The sequence below is a fragment of the Motacilla alba genome, chromosome 2 (assembly GCF_015832195.1).
Source record: "Motacilla alba alba isolate MOTALB_02 chromosome 2, Motacilla_alba_V1.0_pri, whole genome shotgun sequence".
NCBI classification, from domain to species: domain Eukaryota; kingdom Metazoa; phylum Chordata; class Aves; order Passeriformes; family Motacillidae; genus Motacilla; species Motacilla alba.
The window spans coordinates 75311002-75331952 of NC_052017.1; the positions used below are offsets into that span (position 1 = coordinate 75311002).

The 20951-nt window shown below is 37.4% G+C and overlaps 1 protein-coding gene across 9 annotated transcripts in view; it reads left to right on the forward strand.

The window, feature by feature from the left end:
- Nucleotides 1-20951, forward strand: part of CDH12 (cadherin 12) — a 539049-nt gene that overhangs the window by 509394 nt on the left and 8704 nt on the right. For 8 of the 9 annotated variants that reach the window (XM_038160521.1, XM_038160530.1, XM_038160539.1 and 5 more), the window contains 3 exons: nucleotides 12301-12437; nucleotides 19383-19504; nucleotides 20113-20230. In XM_038160521.1, coding sequence (XP_038016449.1) covers nucleotides 12301-12437; nucleotides 19383-19504; nucleotides 20113-20230 — 377 coding nt within the window. Of the gene's footprint in view, nucleotides 1-12300; nucleotides 12438-19382; nucleotides 19505-20112; nucleotides 20231-20430; nucleotides 20556-20951 lie in introns of all 9 variants that reach the window. The other variant, XR_005259646.1, reaches the window with a different exon arrangement.

Here is a 20951-nt window from a genome sequence, read left to right on the forward strand (position 1 = left end):
AAGTTCATTAAGCACTCATTAAGTGCTCATATAAACAAATCTCTTGAAAAACTTATAAACAATTATAACTAAGTACACACACAAACAAATGTCACCATTTGCCCTCTCCTTACAAACAAACCCATTTAAAACTATAAACACAGACAATCTTTAGTACTACAAAACAGAGATAGCAAAAGTGAAATCACTTTGCCATATGTTATATGAGTCAGTTTAACCTTAACATATGTAGATGTTCCAGTCTTGCCTTTTGAGGAAGGAGGTATTAAACTAGCCCGACCCTCTCTTTTATTTAGTATCAGCTTATTAGAGTGTGTAGGATATGAAAGACCTTGGTAGAGTTGAAGTAGTAGTAGGCGTCTTTTGAAGATTTTTGTGTCTCACTGCTTTTGCTCCCACATCACTGCAGAGAAAGATTCAGAGAGGCTGTGGTAGGGGCCAGGACCTGGCACCGCTGTGCTAGTGGTGTTTCATTAGGACTTTCCCCTCTAGTGCAACAGCAAGCTGGCGTGGCCATGAAAGGCTGGATCAGGGGCGGAACCACACCTCCAGGAGGCATGGCTATGCTCTGTGGAGGCATAGTTTTGGAGCCAGCCCACCCAGTCTTAGGTGGGAGCAGTCTTAGCATTTCCATGGCGATGAGAGGTGTGGATGCTCCAGCATGCCACCTGTTGGGTCCCTGGCAGAGGCTTTTCCCATGTCCTGATCAGCATAAGGGAAGGGTGCCCAGGAGTTACCCCCCACAGGGGTGGCGATTTTTGGCATACTGGGGTTTGTTCAGAGCACTGTGTTGGGTTTTGGAGCTTTAGGGTTGCTTTTCCAGGAGTGCCAGAGGTGAGGCTGCTGGTTTCCTGCTGAATCCACTGAGAGAGTGTCCTTCCTTTTGCCACTGTGAGTTGGCTGCGCCATGTGGCCGGCACCATCTTTTGGGAAGGTTTGACTGTTACTGCTTCCACAGGACCATGCTTCCACCTGCCTCTCCCTGCCCTTTTCTTGTAGGGGTTTTACCCCTGTTTTCTTGGCAAAAGGGCAGGAGCCCAGCCCTTCCCCCCCCTTTCACCTCCCCCCCACACTTGGGTGGCACACCACCACATACTTGCGTTTATTATCCACGTGTTCCATGGGTTCGGCGGTCAGAGACATGGACAACACACACACACACCAAAGCTTCCTGTGACAATTACACATGTGATTGGTTGAGGCCTTAGCCCCATCCAAGTCTCTGGCATCTGCATACTTCTGCATTTAGAGCTGGATGACATTGGCTGAGAGTCCCTGTGTAGATTGAATCCAACCTATCCTTGCTCACCCAGGGAGTCCAATGTCACATTTTGCAGACACATCTGTTCTTTCCTTACTATCCTCTCCTTTCCATTCTCATTTGGCTCAGTGAACACCAAGCTACCATATAATCAACAAGATCTCCATCTACCTACCTTCCAGCAATGCTGGGTATGGTATAGAGCAATTAACTCCTACTTCTGGCTCCTACTGCTCCCCTCTTTCTGACTCTTCCTTTGTTCTCTGTTTTCTAGCTTCTAAACTTTGTCTTCATGAACTCAAGGAATCACATCCTTTATTCCACTGCCCTTTTCCTGTAAGATTTTCCCCTATGATCCCATGTACTGCTCTGTCATTTTCTAGGTTTGAATGACCTGTCTTCCTCCTCAGTGACTGTGTGGTTTTAAGGAACTAGACAGAAAAGTGACTTATTTTCAAACAGAAGGCAGAAAAAAATCTTTCTCTTCTGTGTATAAATTGTCTGTCAAAAGGAGCTGTTTTGTAGCAGCAAATTCTCTACCTTTACTATGAAACAAAGTGTGAATAATAAATTATTGTGTCAATCCCCTTCATGGTAGTTTAAATTACTACATTTTATTTTACATTTGCCAGGGATTAGGTGCATGCAGACAATTATCATAGCTCAGCTGGTAAGTGGCTCAGTTTGTATCAATTCAGAGTCTGTGGTATCTTGATTCAGTGATCGGCTTGGAGCTACTATGGGGAGAAACTACCAAAAAGGTGTGAATTTGTATTAACCTTAATCTTAAATCTATATACGCAAGGATGAAGCGATCACACATGATCAGAGGGGAAGGTAAATGTAGTCACTTCTTAGCCCTCTGTGATGCTGCAGCAGGTTCACTGAAAACAGATGGAGGTGTGCATTAAAAATCCTTCTTTGCAATTTTGGGACACATGCAGACTGACATTTTGATCTGTGTGGGTTTTCTCGAGACTGGCAGGAACATGGAGCAAAGGTAAGTACTTTCTGGCACAAGTCAGAAAGACTGTGCTAGTGAAAAATCAGACCTTCCCAAAGAAAAGACTAGGGAGATTCATTTGACTTGTATAAATTTTCCTAGATCAACTCCTGGATGCACTTGAAATGTGAAATATTATTTCCTAAGTCCATCTAGTCAAAAGCAACTGAAAACAAAGTCTAAAACTGAGTGAGGCCAGTAACCTTTATTTACAGTCAGTAATTCATCAACTTACTGAGGCTTGTGAAAAACAGCAAGTGATCTTCTGTTGGCATATGCAGTCATATTATGCTATAAAATGTCAGTCGGGAGACTGAACTGAAATAGATGTGTAGACCCAAGAAGTTTATAGACTATAGCTCTCAGTGAATGGCCTGTTTGTGAAGGAAGTGGATGCTGAAAATGAAGAAGCATGCATTCAGATCCAAGGTAAAGAACAACCTGAAAAGAAACCTTTCAAATTAATTGAGAACAGCTAAGTAGCCGAAGTGAGGGGAAAGGAACAATATGATCATAATAGCTCATAATAGTTTCTGGTTTATTTCACACTACTTGTACCACCTGGTGATGTGATTTCGCAAAGCCAGTTCTTATCCAAGAGGCACAAACTGTAATTTTTCCTCAAATACTAGTCTTCCTGATTTTTTATCAAGAACTGTTATTTCAAATTTCTTCTAAAATGGATTTCTCAAGGATTCTAGAAAGCAATTGTGAGATTAAAGCAGAGCTTTAATGGCTACAGCCATTAGCATATCACCTTAATTGGTGAACCTCTGAGGGCTTGACAGAGAATTATGAGGGCTAAGGAATGAAAACTATGTCTAAGAAAAACCTATGTGCTACAGGGAAGTGTGTTAGTTGGTAATCTGCACTTTGGTAGACCAAGTTGACCATGAAACTATCTCATTAGTATAGAAAAAGAAATAAGCTTCCCAATTTTTTTCATTTAAGGTCTTTCATCCCTTTTCACAAGGATAACTGCAGCCTGATCAGATTCCAAGTCCTTTCCTTCTGAATTTGTCCTTTAGGTCTGTTTGTAAGCATTGACTATACTTTCCTGTCCTAAAATACTCAGGTTTATTATTATGTTTAAATGGTTATTTCATACAGAATTTCTTGTATATTTTGCACTTTGTTTGTTTGTTGTTTTCAGTTTAAGTTTAAACAACAGGATTTTTGAGAATTTTACACTTTTTGAGATCTCTGTTTTGAAGTTTCAGTCATGTTCTGACTGTAGATACAAATAGATCTCAGATATTTCTACTTTTACTGTGTCCTAATTCTGGGCTTCTCAGTGCAAGAAAGACAGGGACATGCTGCAGGGAGTCCAACAAAGGGCCTTGAGGATGATGAAGGAACTTCTTTCTATGAGGAAAGGCTGAGAGAGCTGGGAATGTTCAGTCCAGGGAAGAGAAGGCTCAAGAGGGTCTTAACAGTTATAAAAACACTTAGTGCACATAGGAGCACCTGAAAAGAGGGTGCAAAGACGATGGAGACAACTTCTCAGTGGTGTCTGGAGGCAGGACAAGAGGCAGTGGGCACAAACTGAAGCACGGTTTTCCTCTGAATATCAGGAACAGGAAACACTTCTTGCTGTGAGGTTGACCAAGCACTGGCACAGATTGCCCAAGAAGGTGGTGGAGTGTCTGTGGAGATATTAAAAGAAACAAAACAGTTGGAGTTGGTCCTGGATGAGTGGCTCTAGGTGTCCCTGCTTGAACAGAGGGCTTGGACCAGATGACCCCTAGAGGTCCAACCTCCACCCTTCTTTGGTTCTGTGGCATCCATCTTTAATAAGCTGGAGCAGAATCTGTGAAAAATAAAGGCAGGGAAACATCTATGATAGCTAAAAAAACTGCTGTCAGCATTAATTGAAATAGTAAGCATACAGAGGTATAAAAATAGATTAATTTAGAAAATAAATCTGAAAGTAGTATGAAGGAAACACTGCACAGAAATTCAGTGTGGATAGAAGGAGAGAGGAACTAATATTAGAAATAAGTGATGAGACCTGATGTTGCTCAGGTCATCATCAGCATGCAAATGTCAGACCATCAGCATGCAAATAGGAGCAAGGAGATGCTTATCCAGCAACTTTTGCCTGCTGTCCTCACGAAATTTATAAAACCTTTGAAAAGGTGACTTCATACTTACACTGACCTCTGTAGATTTTGCATTCCTTGACACATCAGAAGCTTGGGGAGGAGAAAAGAAAGAGGAAAATGCAGCAGCTCTGCACCATCAGAGCTGTTCTGAATAATTTCTTATTTTATGAGCACTTCACCAAATCAGCTTCAAAGCAGCACAAAGAAGCCTCCAATTCTTGACTTCACTGTTTCCCCTTGCAGATCCAGCTGAAAATCTCAGTCCCAACTGATGATCTAAGCAAGCAATATATCTTTTACTCTGTGCTGCAGTTTTCTCTAGAGTCAGCATGGTTATTTTATTTGCTTTTCCTTTTATTATCTCAGCATCAGCATTTTACTTCAGCTTTTTAAATGGATAAAAATATAAGATATTTGTTCAGTTTCTGGTTCCCAAAGATATAGAACAGAGCTAATATTTATGTATTTACAGGATGCAAAAGAAAACAAAGATTATTTATATTGGATTTATGCCAGTGGGCCAGTTCTCCTTTTTTGTATTTATGATTTTTAATGCCTTAGCACTTTTTTAGAAGACGAAGCATTCCAGGCCAGGCACGGGAACAGCAGCTCAGGAAACACCTCTGTCTTATCCTTTGGGGTTTATGTCAGATGCACCCAAGCGCAAAATAAAGTTTAGGCATCTACTGACTTTCTTAAGTGTTGAGGTATTCATTCAGGTTTACTTGCTCCATCTTTCTGTACTCATTCTGCCCATTTGTAGAGATGCTCATACACATCTAGACACTCATCCTGGCATGCTCTTTCCCCACCTAAAACCAGCAAAGCAAGAGCTCTTCTCTTCACCAAGCGTGAGATGTGCCCTCTGGTACCTGGGTACTTTGATGGATGCAGGGGGTGGGTTCTTCCTGCTATGGGCTGGATGAAAGGGGAAAGAACAGACCATGGACAGCAGGGCAAAGGGCAAATGCACACCTTTCAAAATCATGGTGAAATGGTGTTCAGGGTCTATAATGTGTGGTGTTGGTATAGAAAGTGCTCTACTGCTTTCCCACAGTAGCAGGACTGGCTGCTAAACTGGGAGTGAGGGTGTTAAGTCTGACATGCCTTCTACTGCTGCTCACAGTCCAAAAACTGAGACTTAATTAAACTGCAGGACAAAGCTTTCCCTCTGCCTGACTGTCTTGCAGTTCTGACTGCTCAATGAAGCAGGAAAAATGATGTTGAGACTGAATGAAAACAATGCATTTTCCAAATGACAACAGCTTTTGATAAGATACTCAGCTGGTAATGAGAAATGCAGAGCAGACAGTGGAGCTGACTGGAGGGTCAGATAAGCAAATGAACAAAACCTTTAAAGGCAGAGGGAAGAGAAATCACAGGAAGCTGAAGACAGGCAGAATTGCCAGTTTGAAAGGGCTGATAACTGAACTGCAGCACATTTTAATTCCTATATTACCTACCATGTTTTACTAAAATTCCTATGTAAGATTTATAGGGCTTATGAAAAGTTTAACATCTTCCTTTGCTTGACTCCGACCCATCATTAGTTTGGCTGTCTGCAGCCACTGCTTTACTGTCAATTAATTTGGCATAATGGCTGATCTTCTCCAAAGGAGCAAAATGTAATTTACTTGCACTGATACTACTCATTCCAGACCAAGTAAGATACTGACTGCTAACATTACTAAACCTTCTATCTCCTGATTAAAATCACAGAAGTAGGGAGCCATACATAAGGACTATGAACCCAGTCAAGTAGTATGCCAAAGACTCAAACTGTTTTTTTCTTGTGGGAGATCAAGTGTTACACTAAAGACATGAAAATGATAGGCATGGAACAATGACAAGAAACATTCATACCTTCTCCCAAGGTGTAACAATCCCTTCATCCTTCTTTTAAGCATCACCACCTGATGGGCAGTATAGACAATACTCATTGTGGGAAGGCTGAAGGACAGATCACAGGATAGCACTCTGAGAAATTACACTGCTGAACTCCTTTGGAAGAGAATACAAAGACAGCAACTTATTTGGGCTTTTGTCAAACTAATTCCAGAATTCTCCATTTTTTAAGCCAAAATATTTTAACTAATGCAAAACTATCCTTCCTAAAAGACTAGACACATTACTTCACTGGGATCTTCAAAAGCACTCAGCCTGGACTATTACAAAAGCTTTACCTCTGTGCATTGTACATTTGAAAATCTCTGCAAAAACATGTAGGATTATGGCTTTTTGTGTGAAATGCTGAATGAAAAATCATAGTAAAACTGACAGAAATATTTTAGTATGCGAGTAAACTTGGGAGTGTATTTTTTTTTAGGTGTGTCAAGTGTGATGTGACTTAGATCTGACTTAGAGTTTCTCATATTTATGCATGTAAATATGGTAATAAGATTTGTCTGAGTTTTACACAATGATAACTCAGCGAATGGATTTAGAGTTGCAGGAAGGAAATTTTAGTGGCAAGATGGGATTTTGGAGGACACGTAACTTGTATCCTTCAACACATTGCATTCTCTAACTTTTTAAATTGTTTCAGGCTCAACTTGAAGTCTAAATTTCTTGCTTCTTATTGGTCGAGTGATTTACCTGTTTTCCTACATTTTATTAATAATCTTAAAAACATGTGAAAACCATTGTTGTACTTTAAAATATTTGTAACTGCACCTTATGATGAGTATGATTGGTATGATGATACCTCTTCCTATTTAGAAGACCTTGCAATTACAGAGACTATAAGAGTTATCATTCCACCTTTCTAGAAATGTCCTTTACTCCACAGTCTCTATTACATTACCCAGCTTGCCTTTTTAGTACCAAGTGGCAGCACTTCTGTCATTCCTCTGGTGTGCAGCATAATGTACATCACTGACAGAAAGATTTTGCTACAACACATAAATTTTCCCTTCTGAGTTTTGGCTTTTTACTTCACTGTGTTCCAAAAAATCGTACCCTCTCCTTTTTTCCTGTTGAAGCTCTTCAGTTATCTGTAGGCTGTTATCCTATCTCCCTTTTTTTCATCTCTTATCCACGCTAAGCATATGTTAGTTCTTTTAATCTTTCCTTATAAATTGGAAATTCGTAGACCCAAGATAGTTTTTCTTGCTTTTCTGTAAGCTTCCTCTATTTTTTTTATATTTATCTATTGACTTAATGACTAGGACAAATTTGTGTTGTAGAGGTGTCATATTCTCAACATCCAGTTATATGCAGAGATCTAATAATTTCAAGCCACAGCATATGATTATTATACTAATGAAAATTCCTTTGGGCTTTCAGGTATCTCAACATGCTTAGAATCTCATTTATATTCTTCCAGTCCCTCATGCTTTTTGCCATTCCTGCTTTAATGCTTCTTTCATCTATTTAATTATATATGTATTGTAAATACAAAAAAATCGTAAAATCGTAACTAATCACAATACCCAACTGAATTCTCTTAGCTTTCATTTATGTTCCTAATGTTTTTAGGGTACTGCTTAATTTTTCTGATATGATGGGTGGTATTTATATATCTCAAATTGTCATAGACCCTGAATTTCTTTTAGTTGCAGTTAAATATTTAAATAAAACTTAAAATGAATGCAGTTTAAACAATTTAAGGTCATATACACAAATAGCAATCTATCACATTACAGAAAATTTTTATTTTACCCCTTACCTTTCTTTGCAATATTTTTCTTAAAAATAGCCTGTGTTCTAAGTCACTAGGTACTAGAGTAAGCAATGTGCTTTACAACAGCAAAGTGTGAGTTGAGACAAATTATTTTTGTAAAGCTCCTCTATCACCTGGCTATTTCTCCCTCTCAAAATAAAAAAAAAAAGAATTTTTTTTAAAGGAAATGTTTATTGAGCACAAAGGCAGAATGATCAGGAGCCATTAACCTTCAAATGCCTAATTTTGGTTGTACTAATCTTACATTGCCACTTCTTTTTTTATCTTTCACTTTATCTATTGTCTGTGCTTTAAGCACTCTTTAAGGTCAATTCTTGAGTTTTACATCTGGCATTTGGCCTTAATCCTCCCAGCATAGCTTTAAAGCAGTCTTCTTTTCCTCTAAAACACACACACTTTTAGATGTCTTCCCTTGCTCCTTTCCTGCCTTAAATTACGTGATCATAATATCCAGAACAAACATGTTCTGTTATAGGCATGAGAAATCTTCCCATCCACGTTTTTAAGACCAAAAAATACATCCCAAGTCCTAAGCTTCACAGCCTCCTTAGCATCCTGCCACCTCCCATCCTTTCAGAGCAAGTTGTCACATGGGTTTCTCCCGCAGCACTGGACAGCTGTCCAGTTCTTTTATTCATGGCATAACAGTCTGAAGGCACTACTGTTGTCTGCTCAATGGTTCAGCGTTCCTGTTATTCTCACAAGGATGACCTGCTGTCACTCATGTATTCAATAGCACTCCATCAAGCACTGCCATCTTCTGTGCTGCAGCAAGAATCAACTCAGTCTTCCTTGTTGTCCTCCTCTCTTTGAATGGAGTTGAGCCCTCTTCCATGGGAGTGTTCTGTGAGAGCTCGCGAGAGACATGCAGCCTCACTGTCTAGCCAGGGTGAGTGTCCATAGTTCTTGGAGCTCCTAGAGGTCATTGTGGACTCTGGGTGAGCCTTATGGGCTTGAATCTTATAATTTTATAAACTGAATATTTCCCTTCTATCTCTTCTATCCTATATGATGTCCAAATGCATCTCTTCTTGAGAAAACTCAGACAGTGTTAACAAAGGTATATCCTTCCACACACTCCCTGACTTCAACAAGAAAATCTGAAAATATACTTTACTGCTAGAAAGAATATTCAGGGAGACATACATATCAAAATTTCTTCACTGACAGTGAATATGAATGATATCAATGTCTGGTACTGAGAGCCACGAGGCAGACCTGTACAGGGGCTTCTGAAAAGTAATTCTGCTGTGTCCTATATCAACAAGTTCTCCCTAACTTTTCAAGGAAGGAAGTGCCTCTTAGGATTAGTGCACTTATCCATGGTTTGTCTTGCAGGCACTCTGAGCAGTCAAATAAACCAACCCCAGTTGCTTCAAACTGCTAGACCATGACTGGAAGATCTAGACAGCTGTCCTAACACCAGTATTTCAACAACAGTGTTCCTCTGCATATCCCAGTCTCACAAGAAATGTCAGGCTTTATGTCCCAGATATCTTGGTTTATCTCTGAAAGTTACTGATTTTTGGTTGGAGACATTTTTCCCATTCCTTCTCTTCTTCAAACTGTCTCTTCCATGTTAAGGACAGAGCTCAGGCTATGCAGTTGGCCTTAGAAAGAGGTTAGCTGTTGCTGTCCTATTTACAAAAAATTACACACTGAGAATCAGTGTGTGAAAGAGCGATTTCTATAAAAGGAAACTACATTTTCTTAGGGTCTTTGCCAAAAGCGACCTACTCTTGGGGTGTGCCCAAAAAATTCCATTTCAAGACCAGATAGATGGGGTCCCGTTCCCACTTTTCTTAAGCTTATGGACTTAGTGATGTATCTGGGAGTAGTTCTGCGTCCAGAAGATCTGCCTGTAGGAGGATTTTCTGCTAGGTATGTTATCTTGGGTGCTATACATGGAGAACCAATGAAAGGAGGAAGAATGGATGCTTGTTTGCAAGTTTTCCTGTTAATTTATCTCTTTTAGACAATACATCTCCAATAATTCTGCCTATACCTCTCCCTTTGGTATTCTAACTGGATACGTAGATTCTTAAAATGAGAGGAGCTGAAACAGGGGATTTAACAGCCTGATTTAATTCAATTCCCATTTCCATGGAAGCCACAAGGAATTCTGCCAGAAGTACCAGCAGGAGTAATGCTAGTCCTGCAGTGCTCACTGTGGACTTTGATCCTGTTGATGCTTATGTTTTGAAATAGGCATACTGGGCCTGGGCATGAAGTTATCACCTGTGTGAATGCTTCCAGATAAACTATCAGATTCTGATCCCACAAATATTCATGCCTGAACTTCACTTCAAACACAACAGTGTTCATACTAAATATGTCTTCTGTACTTTAAAAGCGTCTGGTGAAGGAGGCCATCCCCTACATGGTGCTTTGAATTAAGGCCTGTATTTTTTTCCCTGGCTCATACTGTAGTGTGCAGGGTACTCAGGCAAAGTTAGACTTCCTAAGCGGAAATAAAAGCCAAGTTACTTTCTCATGCTTTGAACTCATTTATTTGTGTGTTGCTGCATATTTAATTTTGGAAGAAATTATAAATTATTAAACATGCAAAGCCTGACAGAGTAATTTTGCTACTCCTGAGAGAGTATCTTAGGGTAATGATATTTCTAATAAATGGTTTATTTATTTTTCATTATTTTAATGTCAAGCAAAGTTTGAACAAAGAGATTGAAATTACCAATAAGGGTAGATAATATTATCATATTCAAGAAAATGTGCCTGCTCAACTGTGTAAAAGGATACATGCTGCCTTTAGCAAACCATTTCTGAGGCTTTTCAATTAAAGCTGTAAACTGGTAATGATGCCTGTCAATTGATGAAATAACCTATTTCACTTACAGATAGGATTTTTTTGTGATTTTTATTGAACAAAATGTCTCCAAATGAGCACATCACCTTATTTGTGGCTTTTTTGCTCTTCAAGTCTACCAGAGCCATTGGCATTCTTAGTACCAAGTAGAAACATTTTCTTTGTGAATATGACATATATTCCTTTCTACTGTTGCTTCCTTCTACAGAAGTAAACACAGTGCTCATCATTACATTCCCTCTATATTAAATACATAAATTACTCTAATTAGAGATGGAAAAAAACAACTTTTATCCCTGTTCTTACTGGTTTGCATAAAATTAGGTATCACAGGAGTGGTTCTCTAGGCTTTATAAACTTCTGAATGTACTTGTTGAGTGCCATTTTGTTCTTAATTCCTACTGCTCACAAATGGCTTTCTCAATTTAATCCTGCCTAGTTTTTGAGAAACACTATCAAGGTATGAAGAGACTAGCAATGAAAAGGAAATTAGTAGCTGGAGGCAATAGCATCAGAAAAAAATATTATTCTGTTATGACTACAAACAGTTGCATCAAATGTGAAAATAGACTTTCAAATTAATTAGCATTTAAGGGAAATGGGTTTGGGATAGTTATCACATTGCTTTTAAGCAGCTGTGTTACCAGGTACATCTCTGCTTTCTATTCCTCACTAGAGAAAAATAAGAAATAAGTAAACATGTCTAGTTTTAAATCTGTTCTATGTTCATACTTCTTGACAAATAAGGGCTCAGGAAAACAAACAAACAAACAACAACAACAACAAAAACAAAAACAAAAAACCAAAACAACACAAAAGAATGGTATTTCCCTCTTTCACACAGGTCCAGTGAAAGGTGCCTATTCTTCACAAAGGCAAAGTGCTATTTATTGATCCTATATATGCATGGGAATAAGCATACTCTTCTCCATCTCCCTTGCTGTTACTCTGCCAAAATCCTTTAGGACACCTCTTTGTGAGGCTATGTCCAGACCACTGCAGCTACAAATGGATGTAAAGAGACCAGATCTGGCACACTCTTCATCACCATTCATCACCTCAAGACCTATTTCACATTTCTTTTCTCTTTTTCCCTCTAAGCCTGTATATTGCTTCCAAAGTAGCTGACATAAGTAATCAGGGTCACAGAAGATGCGCATCAACTTCTTGGGACTTCAAGGTTTTCAAATAATCTGAACACCAGGACTACTAAGCCTTTTATTATATCCTATTTCCCCTTGAGCATTCCAACCTGGCAAAAAAAGAAATAAACAAATCATTCTTTATTGTCTTCTTCCTGCAAGGATGGTAATAGTTGTGAAGAGAACAATAACAAAACTTGAGGCAGGTACATTGCTGTTATGATAAATGAGTAATCTTTGCACATTTGCATCTACTTTCTTTAATATTTTTCACATACAGATACTTCATGGATTGGAAGAATGATGTGGACAGCTACTTCACAATAGATGCTACTGAAGGAACCATTGCTACTAATGAGTTACTGGACAGAGAAAGCACAGCACAATACAATTTCTCTATAATTGCAAGTAAAGTTAGTAAGTATGACACAAATGGAATTAATATGCTAATATGGTATTTTTTTCTCAGAAAATAATGGTCAGGTATAAATATAATGTGAAGACTACTTGAATTGCCAAGTGTTTATTTAAGAAGGTTCAATAAATATCATTTTCCCAGACTCATGAGGATAATTGTGATGTTCAATCAGCCCTGCTTAGTAAGGTTTTGCTAGCAGACCTCATGTAACCACAATTCCCTTAGAAGCTGAAAAACATTTTGTCATCATGGAGCTGTATGGGTGCCAGTTCTGATTCTGATTTTCTAAGTCACTTCATATGAAATTAGGTTAGTCAAATAACAGGTCTGTCAATGTGTTTTTCGAAGGCAGAAAAATGTAAAGAGTCATTTTATACTCAGAGAAAAAGTACACTAAAATTAAGTCAAGATTTAATGCCCTAAAAGGATCTGTGTGCTACATTTCTGCTCTTTTCTCTCTGCCCAAAATTTTATGCCTAACTCCTTCTTTTTTTTTCCTATGTGATTTGTGGTGGGATAATTTCATTTCTTGTCTCTGTGTCTTCTGCATAGCCTTTTTTTTGTAGGTCCTTTCTTCCGCTATATTATGTGCCTGCAATTTTCTTCATTGCCATCCATGTGTGTGGCATTTCTCATTCATGGTCTTGTCAAACTGTAACTCTCATGGGTGCATCTCACACTTTGAATAAGAGTCTTTTGGTCACTTAGCAGTTGTGCAAAGGCCACGGAATTCTTTCTGTTGACATCAACAGGCTGTAGAAGAGGGTCCTGATGTATTTATTATTCATTCTATGTTGTTTATGTGTCAGAAAAGGCAAGTTTCTGTAGCAAACAACATTTTTTCCTCAATGTATTGTTTGACTGAGTCTTCAAAAGTTAATAACTGCTAGTAACAGGAAGAGGAAGATTTGGGAAGCAGAGATGGTATATATTATTTCAGATAAAAAAAAATCCCTGAATTCTCAGTTGTGTTACCTCAAAAAGAACCATGGGCTCACTCCTGGGAACCTGAAAATATAAGGAGAACACCAGTCAAATGAATACTTGAATTTTATCCCTAGATTGGAAAAGACATACAGTAATAGAGAAGCCTAAGCTGTCAGAAGTGGTTGAGTCCATGGAGTTATATGTGCAGGTGTCTATTCACAGAAAAAAACAGCAGAAGTGTAATTTGTTTCCAGAGAAACTGAAAGGCAGGCAGACGCAGAAAGAAGGTCTCATCATGGTCCATGTTTCAGTAAAGCTTAACTATTTAGGCTAAGTAGTGTGCAAAGGACATTTGAGATTTGTAAATTTCTTTTCCTGCAGCAAGGGAAACAGTTTTAGTAAACTTGATTTAAATCTGTTTATTATTCCCAATAGTAATTAAAGATGTCTACCCTGAAATTTATTTGTCCATGGACACAGATATATAATAGTATGACATTTAAGCAGAGCTGTAGGAAATAGTATATATTTTGATATCCCCAATTTTATCAATTGCTAGGCTAAGAATCTGCACCTAAAACATATCTGTGCTTTATTGCAGCATATTCCAAAATATTTATATATTGACCAATAACTATAGTGGTAACAATTGTTATATACCTACTATACTAGTAACTGGCAAAATTTGGGAGGATTTGAGCTGTAGTAACTGTCAAAACATTATGTGCAATTGTCAGACTAAAGAGCGTAAAAATAAAGGTGGAGGATTGAGGGATGACACACTGCACAAAAGCCAAATATAATGGTTAGAGAGAAAAAAAATTGAAAAAGATTGAGGGGAAATTGCTATATTTGAAGAAATATTGGTATAAAAAAATTGTTGTCCAGTGCCAACATAGAAACTGAGACTGTCATCCCTTATCACATGAAAGACACACTGAGAAGTGCCTTGACATATACATGACTATTTAAAAAGGTGGCCCAGTATTGAAATTAGCTGCATAAACTTCCTTCAGAAAAGAACAGACAGTATTGTTATATATATATATATATATATATATATATATATATATATATATATATATGTAATTGCTCAAATTTTGTTTTGTCATTGTGAGAGAGTATCAGCAACAGCACCTCCCACACTTTTTAGGCATATCCTAATGGTCATTGTGTAAACTAACTTTTCTTGAATGGAGATGAATGGAGATGTTTTTAAGGAGGAGATGGATGGTCTGCAGACATGCTGAGAAGGCAGCTGAATGCAGAACATCCCTGACCCATTCAGAGATATTAAGTTCAGGTTTTATATAGAACAAAGTGCTTGAGCAAGTGGAGGCTGTTTCAGGCTATATTGTTTGTCCCCATTTCACTTTCCAATTCCTCTGTACCTATTTTCATTACATGACTGTATTTATTTTATCTTGCTGTTTTGTTTCTTAATAATTAGAATAAATCAACACCCTAGTAGTCTGCATGGTTGCTGTTTCTGAACATTTTTGATGCCACAGAACCTATCCAAACTAATAAATTAAACATGGCTCTCATTCATTTCAAGCACAAAGGCCAGTTGGCATGAAGTAGCTTATTTCTATGCCATTCTTACTTTCCAGAGTCCCTCCAGATGTATATCAATTCTTTAAGAGTAGTCCCTGCCCTTACTAATTCCCGGCACATGCATGTGAATTGACCACAATACCACTGGTTGCCCCAGGCCAAAAATGCACCAAGAGCTGCTATAAGAGAACAGTGGCATAAAAACCACAGTCCAGTGTTTAAAATTCCTCCATATGCTGCCTAATTACCTAGTATGGAAGTGTTTTTGGTTTTTTTCCATTTTACAAAAGAGGAGATAGGTAAAATGCAAAGAATTTACTTCTGCTTTCCTGTCCTCAAGGAATAATTTAAGGGTAAAAATGAATTCATAATCCTTCCTGTCCAAACCATCTTCCTAATTCACCTATGTCTAGATCCAAATTTTGAGAATGTTAAAGAAACCTCACCTTACACCACGAAATGGAGTTGATCTATTCCTGTAATCCCAGAACTGGGACTAAGTAATCAGCAGTTCTCCTCAATAGTCAGTATCTGTCTTCTCAGATATCTTGGATTTTCACAACTTCATTATTCAAAGAATTTTACATGTTTTCTACTGCTGTAATAGCTTTGAACCATTAGGATGCTGATAAATTATGGTAATCAAGTAAAAAAAAGGAAGCAGGATGGTCACTGTTTTACAGACAGGAAGAACAAGGGAAAATGAAGTCAACTAATTAATTAAGTTGATAAAAGAAATTAATGAAGCTAATTAATTTTCCTATATCTTACCAGCAGAATTGAAACATGAAATCAGTTTCTTAATTTCTAGGTTCATGATTTACCCAGTTTGTCTTCTCATCTGTGTAATCTGGGTTTAAAAGGCATAAGCAAATGTTTTTAGTGACTCACTCACTGATACCAATATATACATCACAATTGTGTTCACAGAGTTCATGAAGACTTGAATTTGAGCTAAACATCAACCAAAAACCAGAGAAAATGGAGGTCAAGTCTGCAAAGTAGTATTTTAAATGCAATTCTTCATACTTTCTTACATCAAGTATTACAGGTCTTTGGTATTATATATGAATTCAAAGCTGTACACAATCTCCTTGCAGTCTTCATTTATGCAACAAGTAGTTAAAGTGATGTCAGTGCAAACCAGAAAGAAAATCATATAAACAAAATGAAAACCTGAAATAGGTTCATCTTAGGCTCTGGTAATTCTGTTTACTCTCCTATCTGTCTTTTCCAGACCATTTGTGCAAGGTGCAATTCTAGTTTGCTGAAATACTTAGGAATAGAAGATTTTGGTCTCTAATATATCTTTCAAAGAATCACGGAGAATAAATCAGATAGCATCAGCCAGAAATAAATGTAAAATTATACTCATATTCATGTATATTTCCAGAGCATGCCATCCTGTTGTGATTTTGAGTGGGGAAAAATGTCAAATCCTTTTGTTACTTTTAAAAATATAGGTCACATACTACCTAAACAGTTGCAAAAACCAGAAAAAAGTTAATTTATACAAGCTACTTTACAGAAATATGACCACAAAAACTTCCTAAAGAAATAGACATGTCTAACAGAAATTATCAAAATCATCTGATATTTTCATGTACATGATGCATAGATTTTGAATACATTCAAAAGTTTTATTGGAAAGGCACTGTGAACATATTCCTAAAAGGGAATTGACATCTATGTCTGTATTTCGGTGGCAATGCATTAATCTCTAATCTGTTTGAAGAATATGTCCTGAGCCCCCGTTTCTCAGTGTTGTACCTTAAAATGAACAGAATTAACACAGACACACAAAAATATCTAAAGCAAAACCTGAGTTACTCCATGTGAGTTGATGTGTCCTTTTCAGTGAGTACTGCTAGGAGGGAAGTTTTAGGTCAGATTGTTTCTCCCAGTAGCTGTGTGAATTTGACATGTTCAGAGATTTTCTGATCTCTCTATAGAGGTCTTGCCCTCTACTGAATAAAATAACTTCTTAATATTTTTTTTAATTTCCTATTACACAAAGGAACCAATTCAACTGTGAACAAGTAATCTAGATTTCTTCCAGCTCTTCAGGCACCTAAAGAATGAGTGCCCAATTCCTAGCTGCTAGACCAAACTGTGTCTTTGATTGTACTGCACAATGCCCTCCTTTACGGAGACATTCTGCAAGTAGGGATGATGGTGAATTGGAAATCAATAAGAATTCAAAGAGCTGTCATTAGATATTTTCTCTATTAAATATTAAATATTTCTCCATTAAATTCATAGGTAAGGACTACAAATGTGTGATCTGGGTAGTACATTTTTGTCTTCTTCTAGGTTCCAAGCTGTGTTTATAGCTTGGTCAGTTTATCTACTACACGTAAATAGATAAAACAAAGTTCATCTTGCAGCTAGTCCTGTGTAACTAGGAAATAATTGGGGAATACTGTAGTTATGATATTTCATGAAAATTCTTTTGTCAGGATTTTCTTCTCCTGAGAAGCTAAGAAGGTTTCAGGAATAAATGTAAACAAATTACTATTTGCTGCTGTGGAATGCAACAGGTGCTTCCTTGATTGGTCAATGTGAAGTGTTTTTACTTAGTGACCAATCAAGGGGGCAGCTGGTTGAGACTCTTTGGGAGTCACAAGCCTTTGTTATACATTCCTTTCTATTCCTGTCTCGCCTTCTGATGCTTCTTTCTCTCTGATCTTGTAGTATACTTTTAGTGTGGTCTTTTTAACATAATATATATCATAATTTAATAAACCAGCCTTCTGAAACATGGAGTCAAGATTTTTCCTGTCTCTTTACCCTTGTCCTGGCTGCCCTGAGAAGACCACAGAATACCTTTGTTTTTGACAGAGGTCTCCTGAAACTACTACTGCATTTAGTAGTTGCTAAGAATAAGGAAGAAAGCATGCAATTTTTTTACAGTGACAATGAAGAAACTTTGCCCTTTGCCATGTTAGTTATAAACGAGAGAAATGCCTAGGATTATACAAGCTGCAAAGCAAGTGCCCAATGCAAATAATTTGAAGGGTCCATGGAGGGCCATGAAGATGATCAGAGGGTTGGAGCATGTCTCCTATGAAGACAGGCTAAGACAATTGAGCTTTTACAGCCTGGAGAAGAGCACAATCTGGGATTACCTAATTGTGGCCTTCCAGTACCTGAAGGGAGCCTACAAGAAAGCGGGACTTTTGACAGCAACAGGACAAGGGGGGAATGGCTTCAAACTGAAAGAGGGTAGATTTGGATTGGATACGAGGTAAATTTGTTACAGTGAGGCTGCTGAGCCACTGGCACAGGTTGCCCAGAGGAATTGTGGGTGCCCCATTCCTGGAAGTGTTCAAGACAAAGTTGGAAGGGACTATGAGCAATCTGGTCGAGTGGAAGGTGTCTCTGCATGTGGCAGGGGCCTTGGAACTAGATGATCTTCAAATTTTCTTCCCACCCAAGCCATTCTGTGACTCTTTGATTCTATAATTTATTCCTGAAGATTCAAGACAGCTCCTCTTCTACTAAAACATGACATCATGTTGTCATTTCTACAACATCCTGATTTATAGCATAGATTTTTTCCAGTAGTTAACTGTTTCTGCCACTCATCTTAAGTGAAAAAAACATAAAATAATTACACTTTTGACTCACCAGCTTTACTATTTTTCATATATTTGCTATTTTGCAGGAGGTCTCAGCATAAAGCATTATCTGCTTTGTATTGTACTAGGGTCTCTGTTTTGTCAGACTTTGCATTTGTGAGTAAACTTGTTTATAAAACGCATCTAGTGACTGACGAAGATTATCTATAGAGGAAGGGCAGCGGAAAGAAACATGGTGTATACTATTGTTTACTTTTCTTTTGTACAAAATTATTTGCTGCCTGCAAATACTTTTGCAGTTAAAAGAATACCTTCCATGACATGGCCAAATAGTTGAATGCTGGCTGTGAGTGTTCCACTGCTAAATTTAACACTGACTCTGTCTGGCTTGCAGCAAGATTTTTGTTCTTCCATATCTTTCTCTCTTTCTCTGTCTTCTAAATTGGTATGCTCTGCTTGCCTCATTAATATCTTGAAGATTTAAACAATGACTAGGCAATAAATATTAATTTTCTGCATTTAGCTGTGGAAAACAGAATTCAGTTTTAATCATTGGAAGTGTTTTCCACAGGCTTAATGAAAAGTGATCTGAGAAAAGTTTGCATCCCTAATAACAGGTACAACTTCACTTTTTTTTTCCATTTATGCTCTGATAAACATAATCATCCTGATTGATTCTTTAACCCATGAAGAGTAATGGATCAAAGTCTGGTACAAACTGATAAGAACTTTTGTTCTGTTTTCTTCTTAGTTCAAATCAGAAGTAAATGGAAGTCAAGGGCTTTCAAAAGCAGCAGTAGTGAGATCACAAGTTTATGACAATTTATGAGACTGGTGATGACAACAAATGTAATGTTTTTCTTCTAAAATTATTTATAGGTAACCCACTATTAACCAGCAAAGTCAATGTTATAATAAATGTTTTGGATGTCAACGAGTTTCCTCCTGAAATTTCAGTTCCATATGAGACATCTGTGTGTGAAAATGCCAAGCCAGGACAGGTATTTCAAATTTGTGATGCTTGCTCTTTTGATTTTTCTTTCTTTATTATTTATAGCAGCAGAAATTTCTGAGTTTAAAAATTACATCATGTGCAGAATTCTCCTACAAACAAAATGTCTATGTTGGAAACACATATTCGAATTCTTTTTGTTGATTTTTATGGTCAATTTGCAGTCTATTTTTTTTTAATTTCTCCAATAATATGGGCCTGAGCAACCCTTTATCATGCATTTAATAGCTATAAGAGGAGAAACAATCCCTTTCTTAAAGGGTTGTAACTGTGACAAAAGTAGTAGCAAATGAAGTGAAGCATAACCATTCAACCAAAAGCTATCATTAGCATTTTAATATAAAATATAAATATTAAATACCATGAATATGCCGTAAATCTTTCTGATTTTTATCAGATATGTCAACGCAAGACCTTCTGAGCTCTCTGGTTGTTACAGAATTCAGACTTCTTGCCTCCTCTATGCAGACTTTTAAAGGAATGACACTAATCCAGCAAGATCTCACTTTCAACAGTTTCATTTGATTTTCACTTTGCACTTCTACAAAACTGCTTCTTTTGGAAGAGTGAACTGATTCAGAATTAATCTGGTTTCAGGTGATACAGACCATCACTGCAGCAGATAAAGATTTATCACCAGCTGGGCAAAGGTTTTCCTTCAAACTGTCATCTGAGGCTTCCAACAAACCAAACTTCACAGTCCATGACTACAGAAGTAAGTTGGTTACCCATAACTCTCTTTCAGAGCAGCAGACTGTAGTTACAATGACAAATATGTTTACTTTCAATTACAGTTATGTCTGCAGACCTATCATTTTTCTTTTTTGACATTTCTTTTTTTGACATTTCTAATTGCTAAACTCTCTGGACTTATATTAATATAAATTCAGGTCTTGCACCTTTTCTTATTTTTAGGGACAGGAATTGTCAGAACACCAAAGGCTGAGATTTCCCTACAGGCCTTCAAAAACACTGCCACCTGTTTTATTTTCTTCCTTTTATCATTCAGTATCTCAGGAAGAATCCATATGCAAATGCAGGTATACCTTTAAACAAGGCACTATTACTGTCTTGTTTAAATACTATGACTTTGCTAACCATTTTCAAAGTACCCAGATATTGTGCTTTCTTGAGGATATGTAGTCCTGCAGAAGAGTGAGTTCTAAATATCGACAGAGCTGCTGAAGTACAACACGCTTAATAACTCGGAAATTTATGCAACTGATATCCCTGATTTTTCTTCCAATTTTTTTCATAACTGAATATCCTTCTTCGTTTCCTTATGAACTTGAACTCTTTTGTTAAATGGCAAAGAAAAAAACAAGACAAAAAAATTGATTTTTTTTTCCTATTGCAAGCATCTTCAAAGAATTAGTCTTTAATCAAATAAGAAAAAAAGAAGTATTTGATCTATTAGATGATCTTTAAATTTAAAT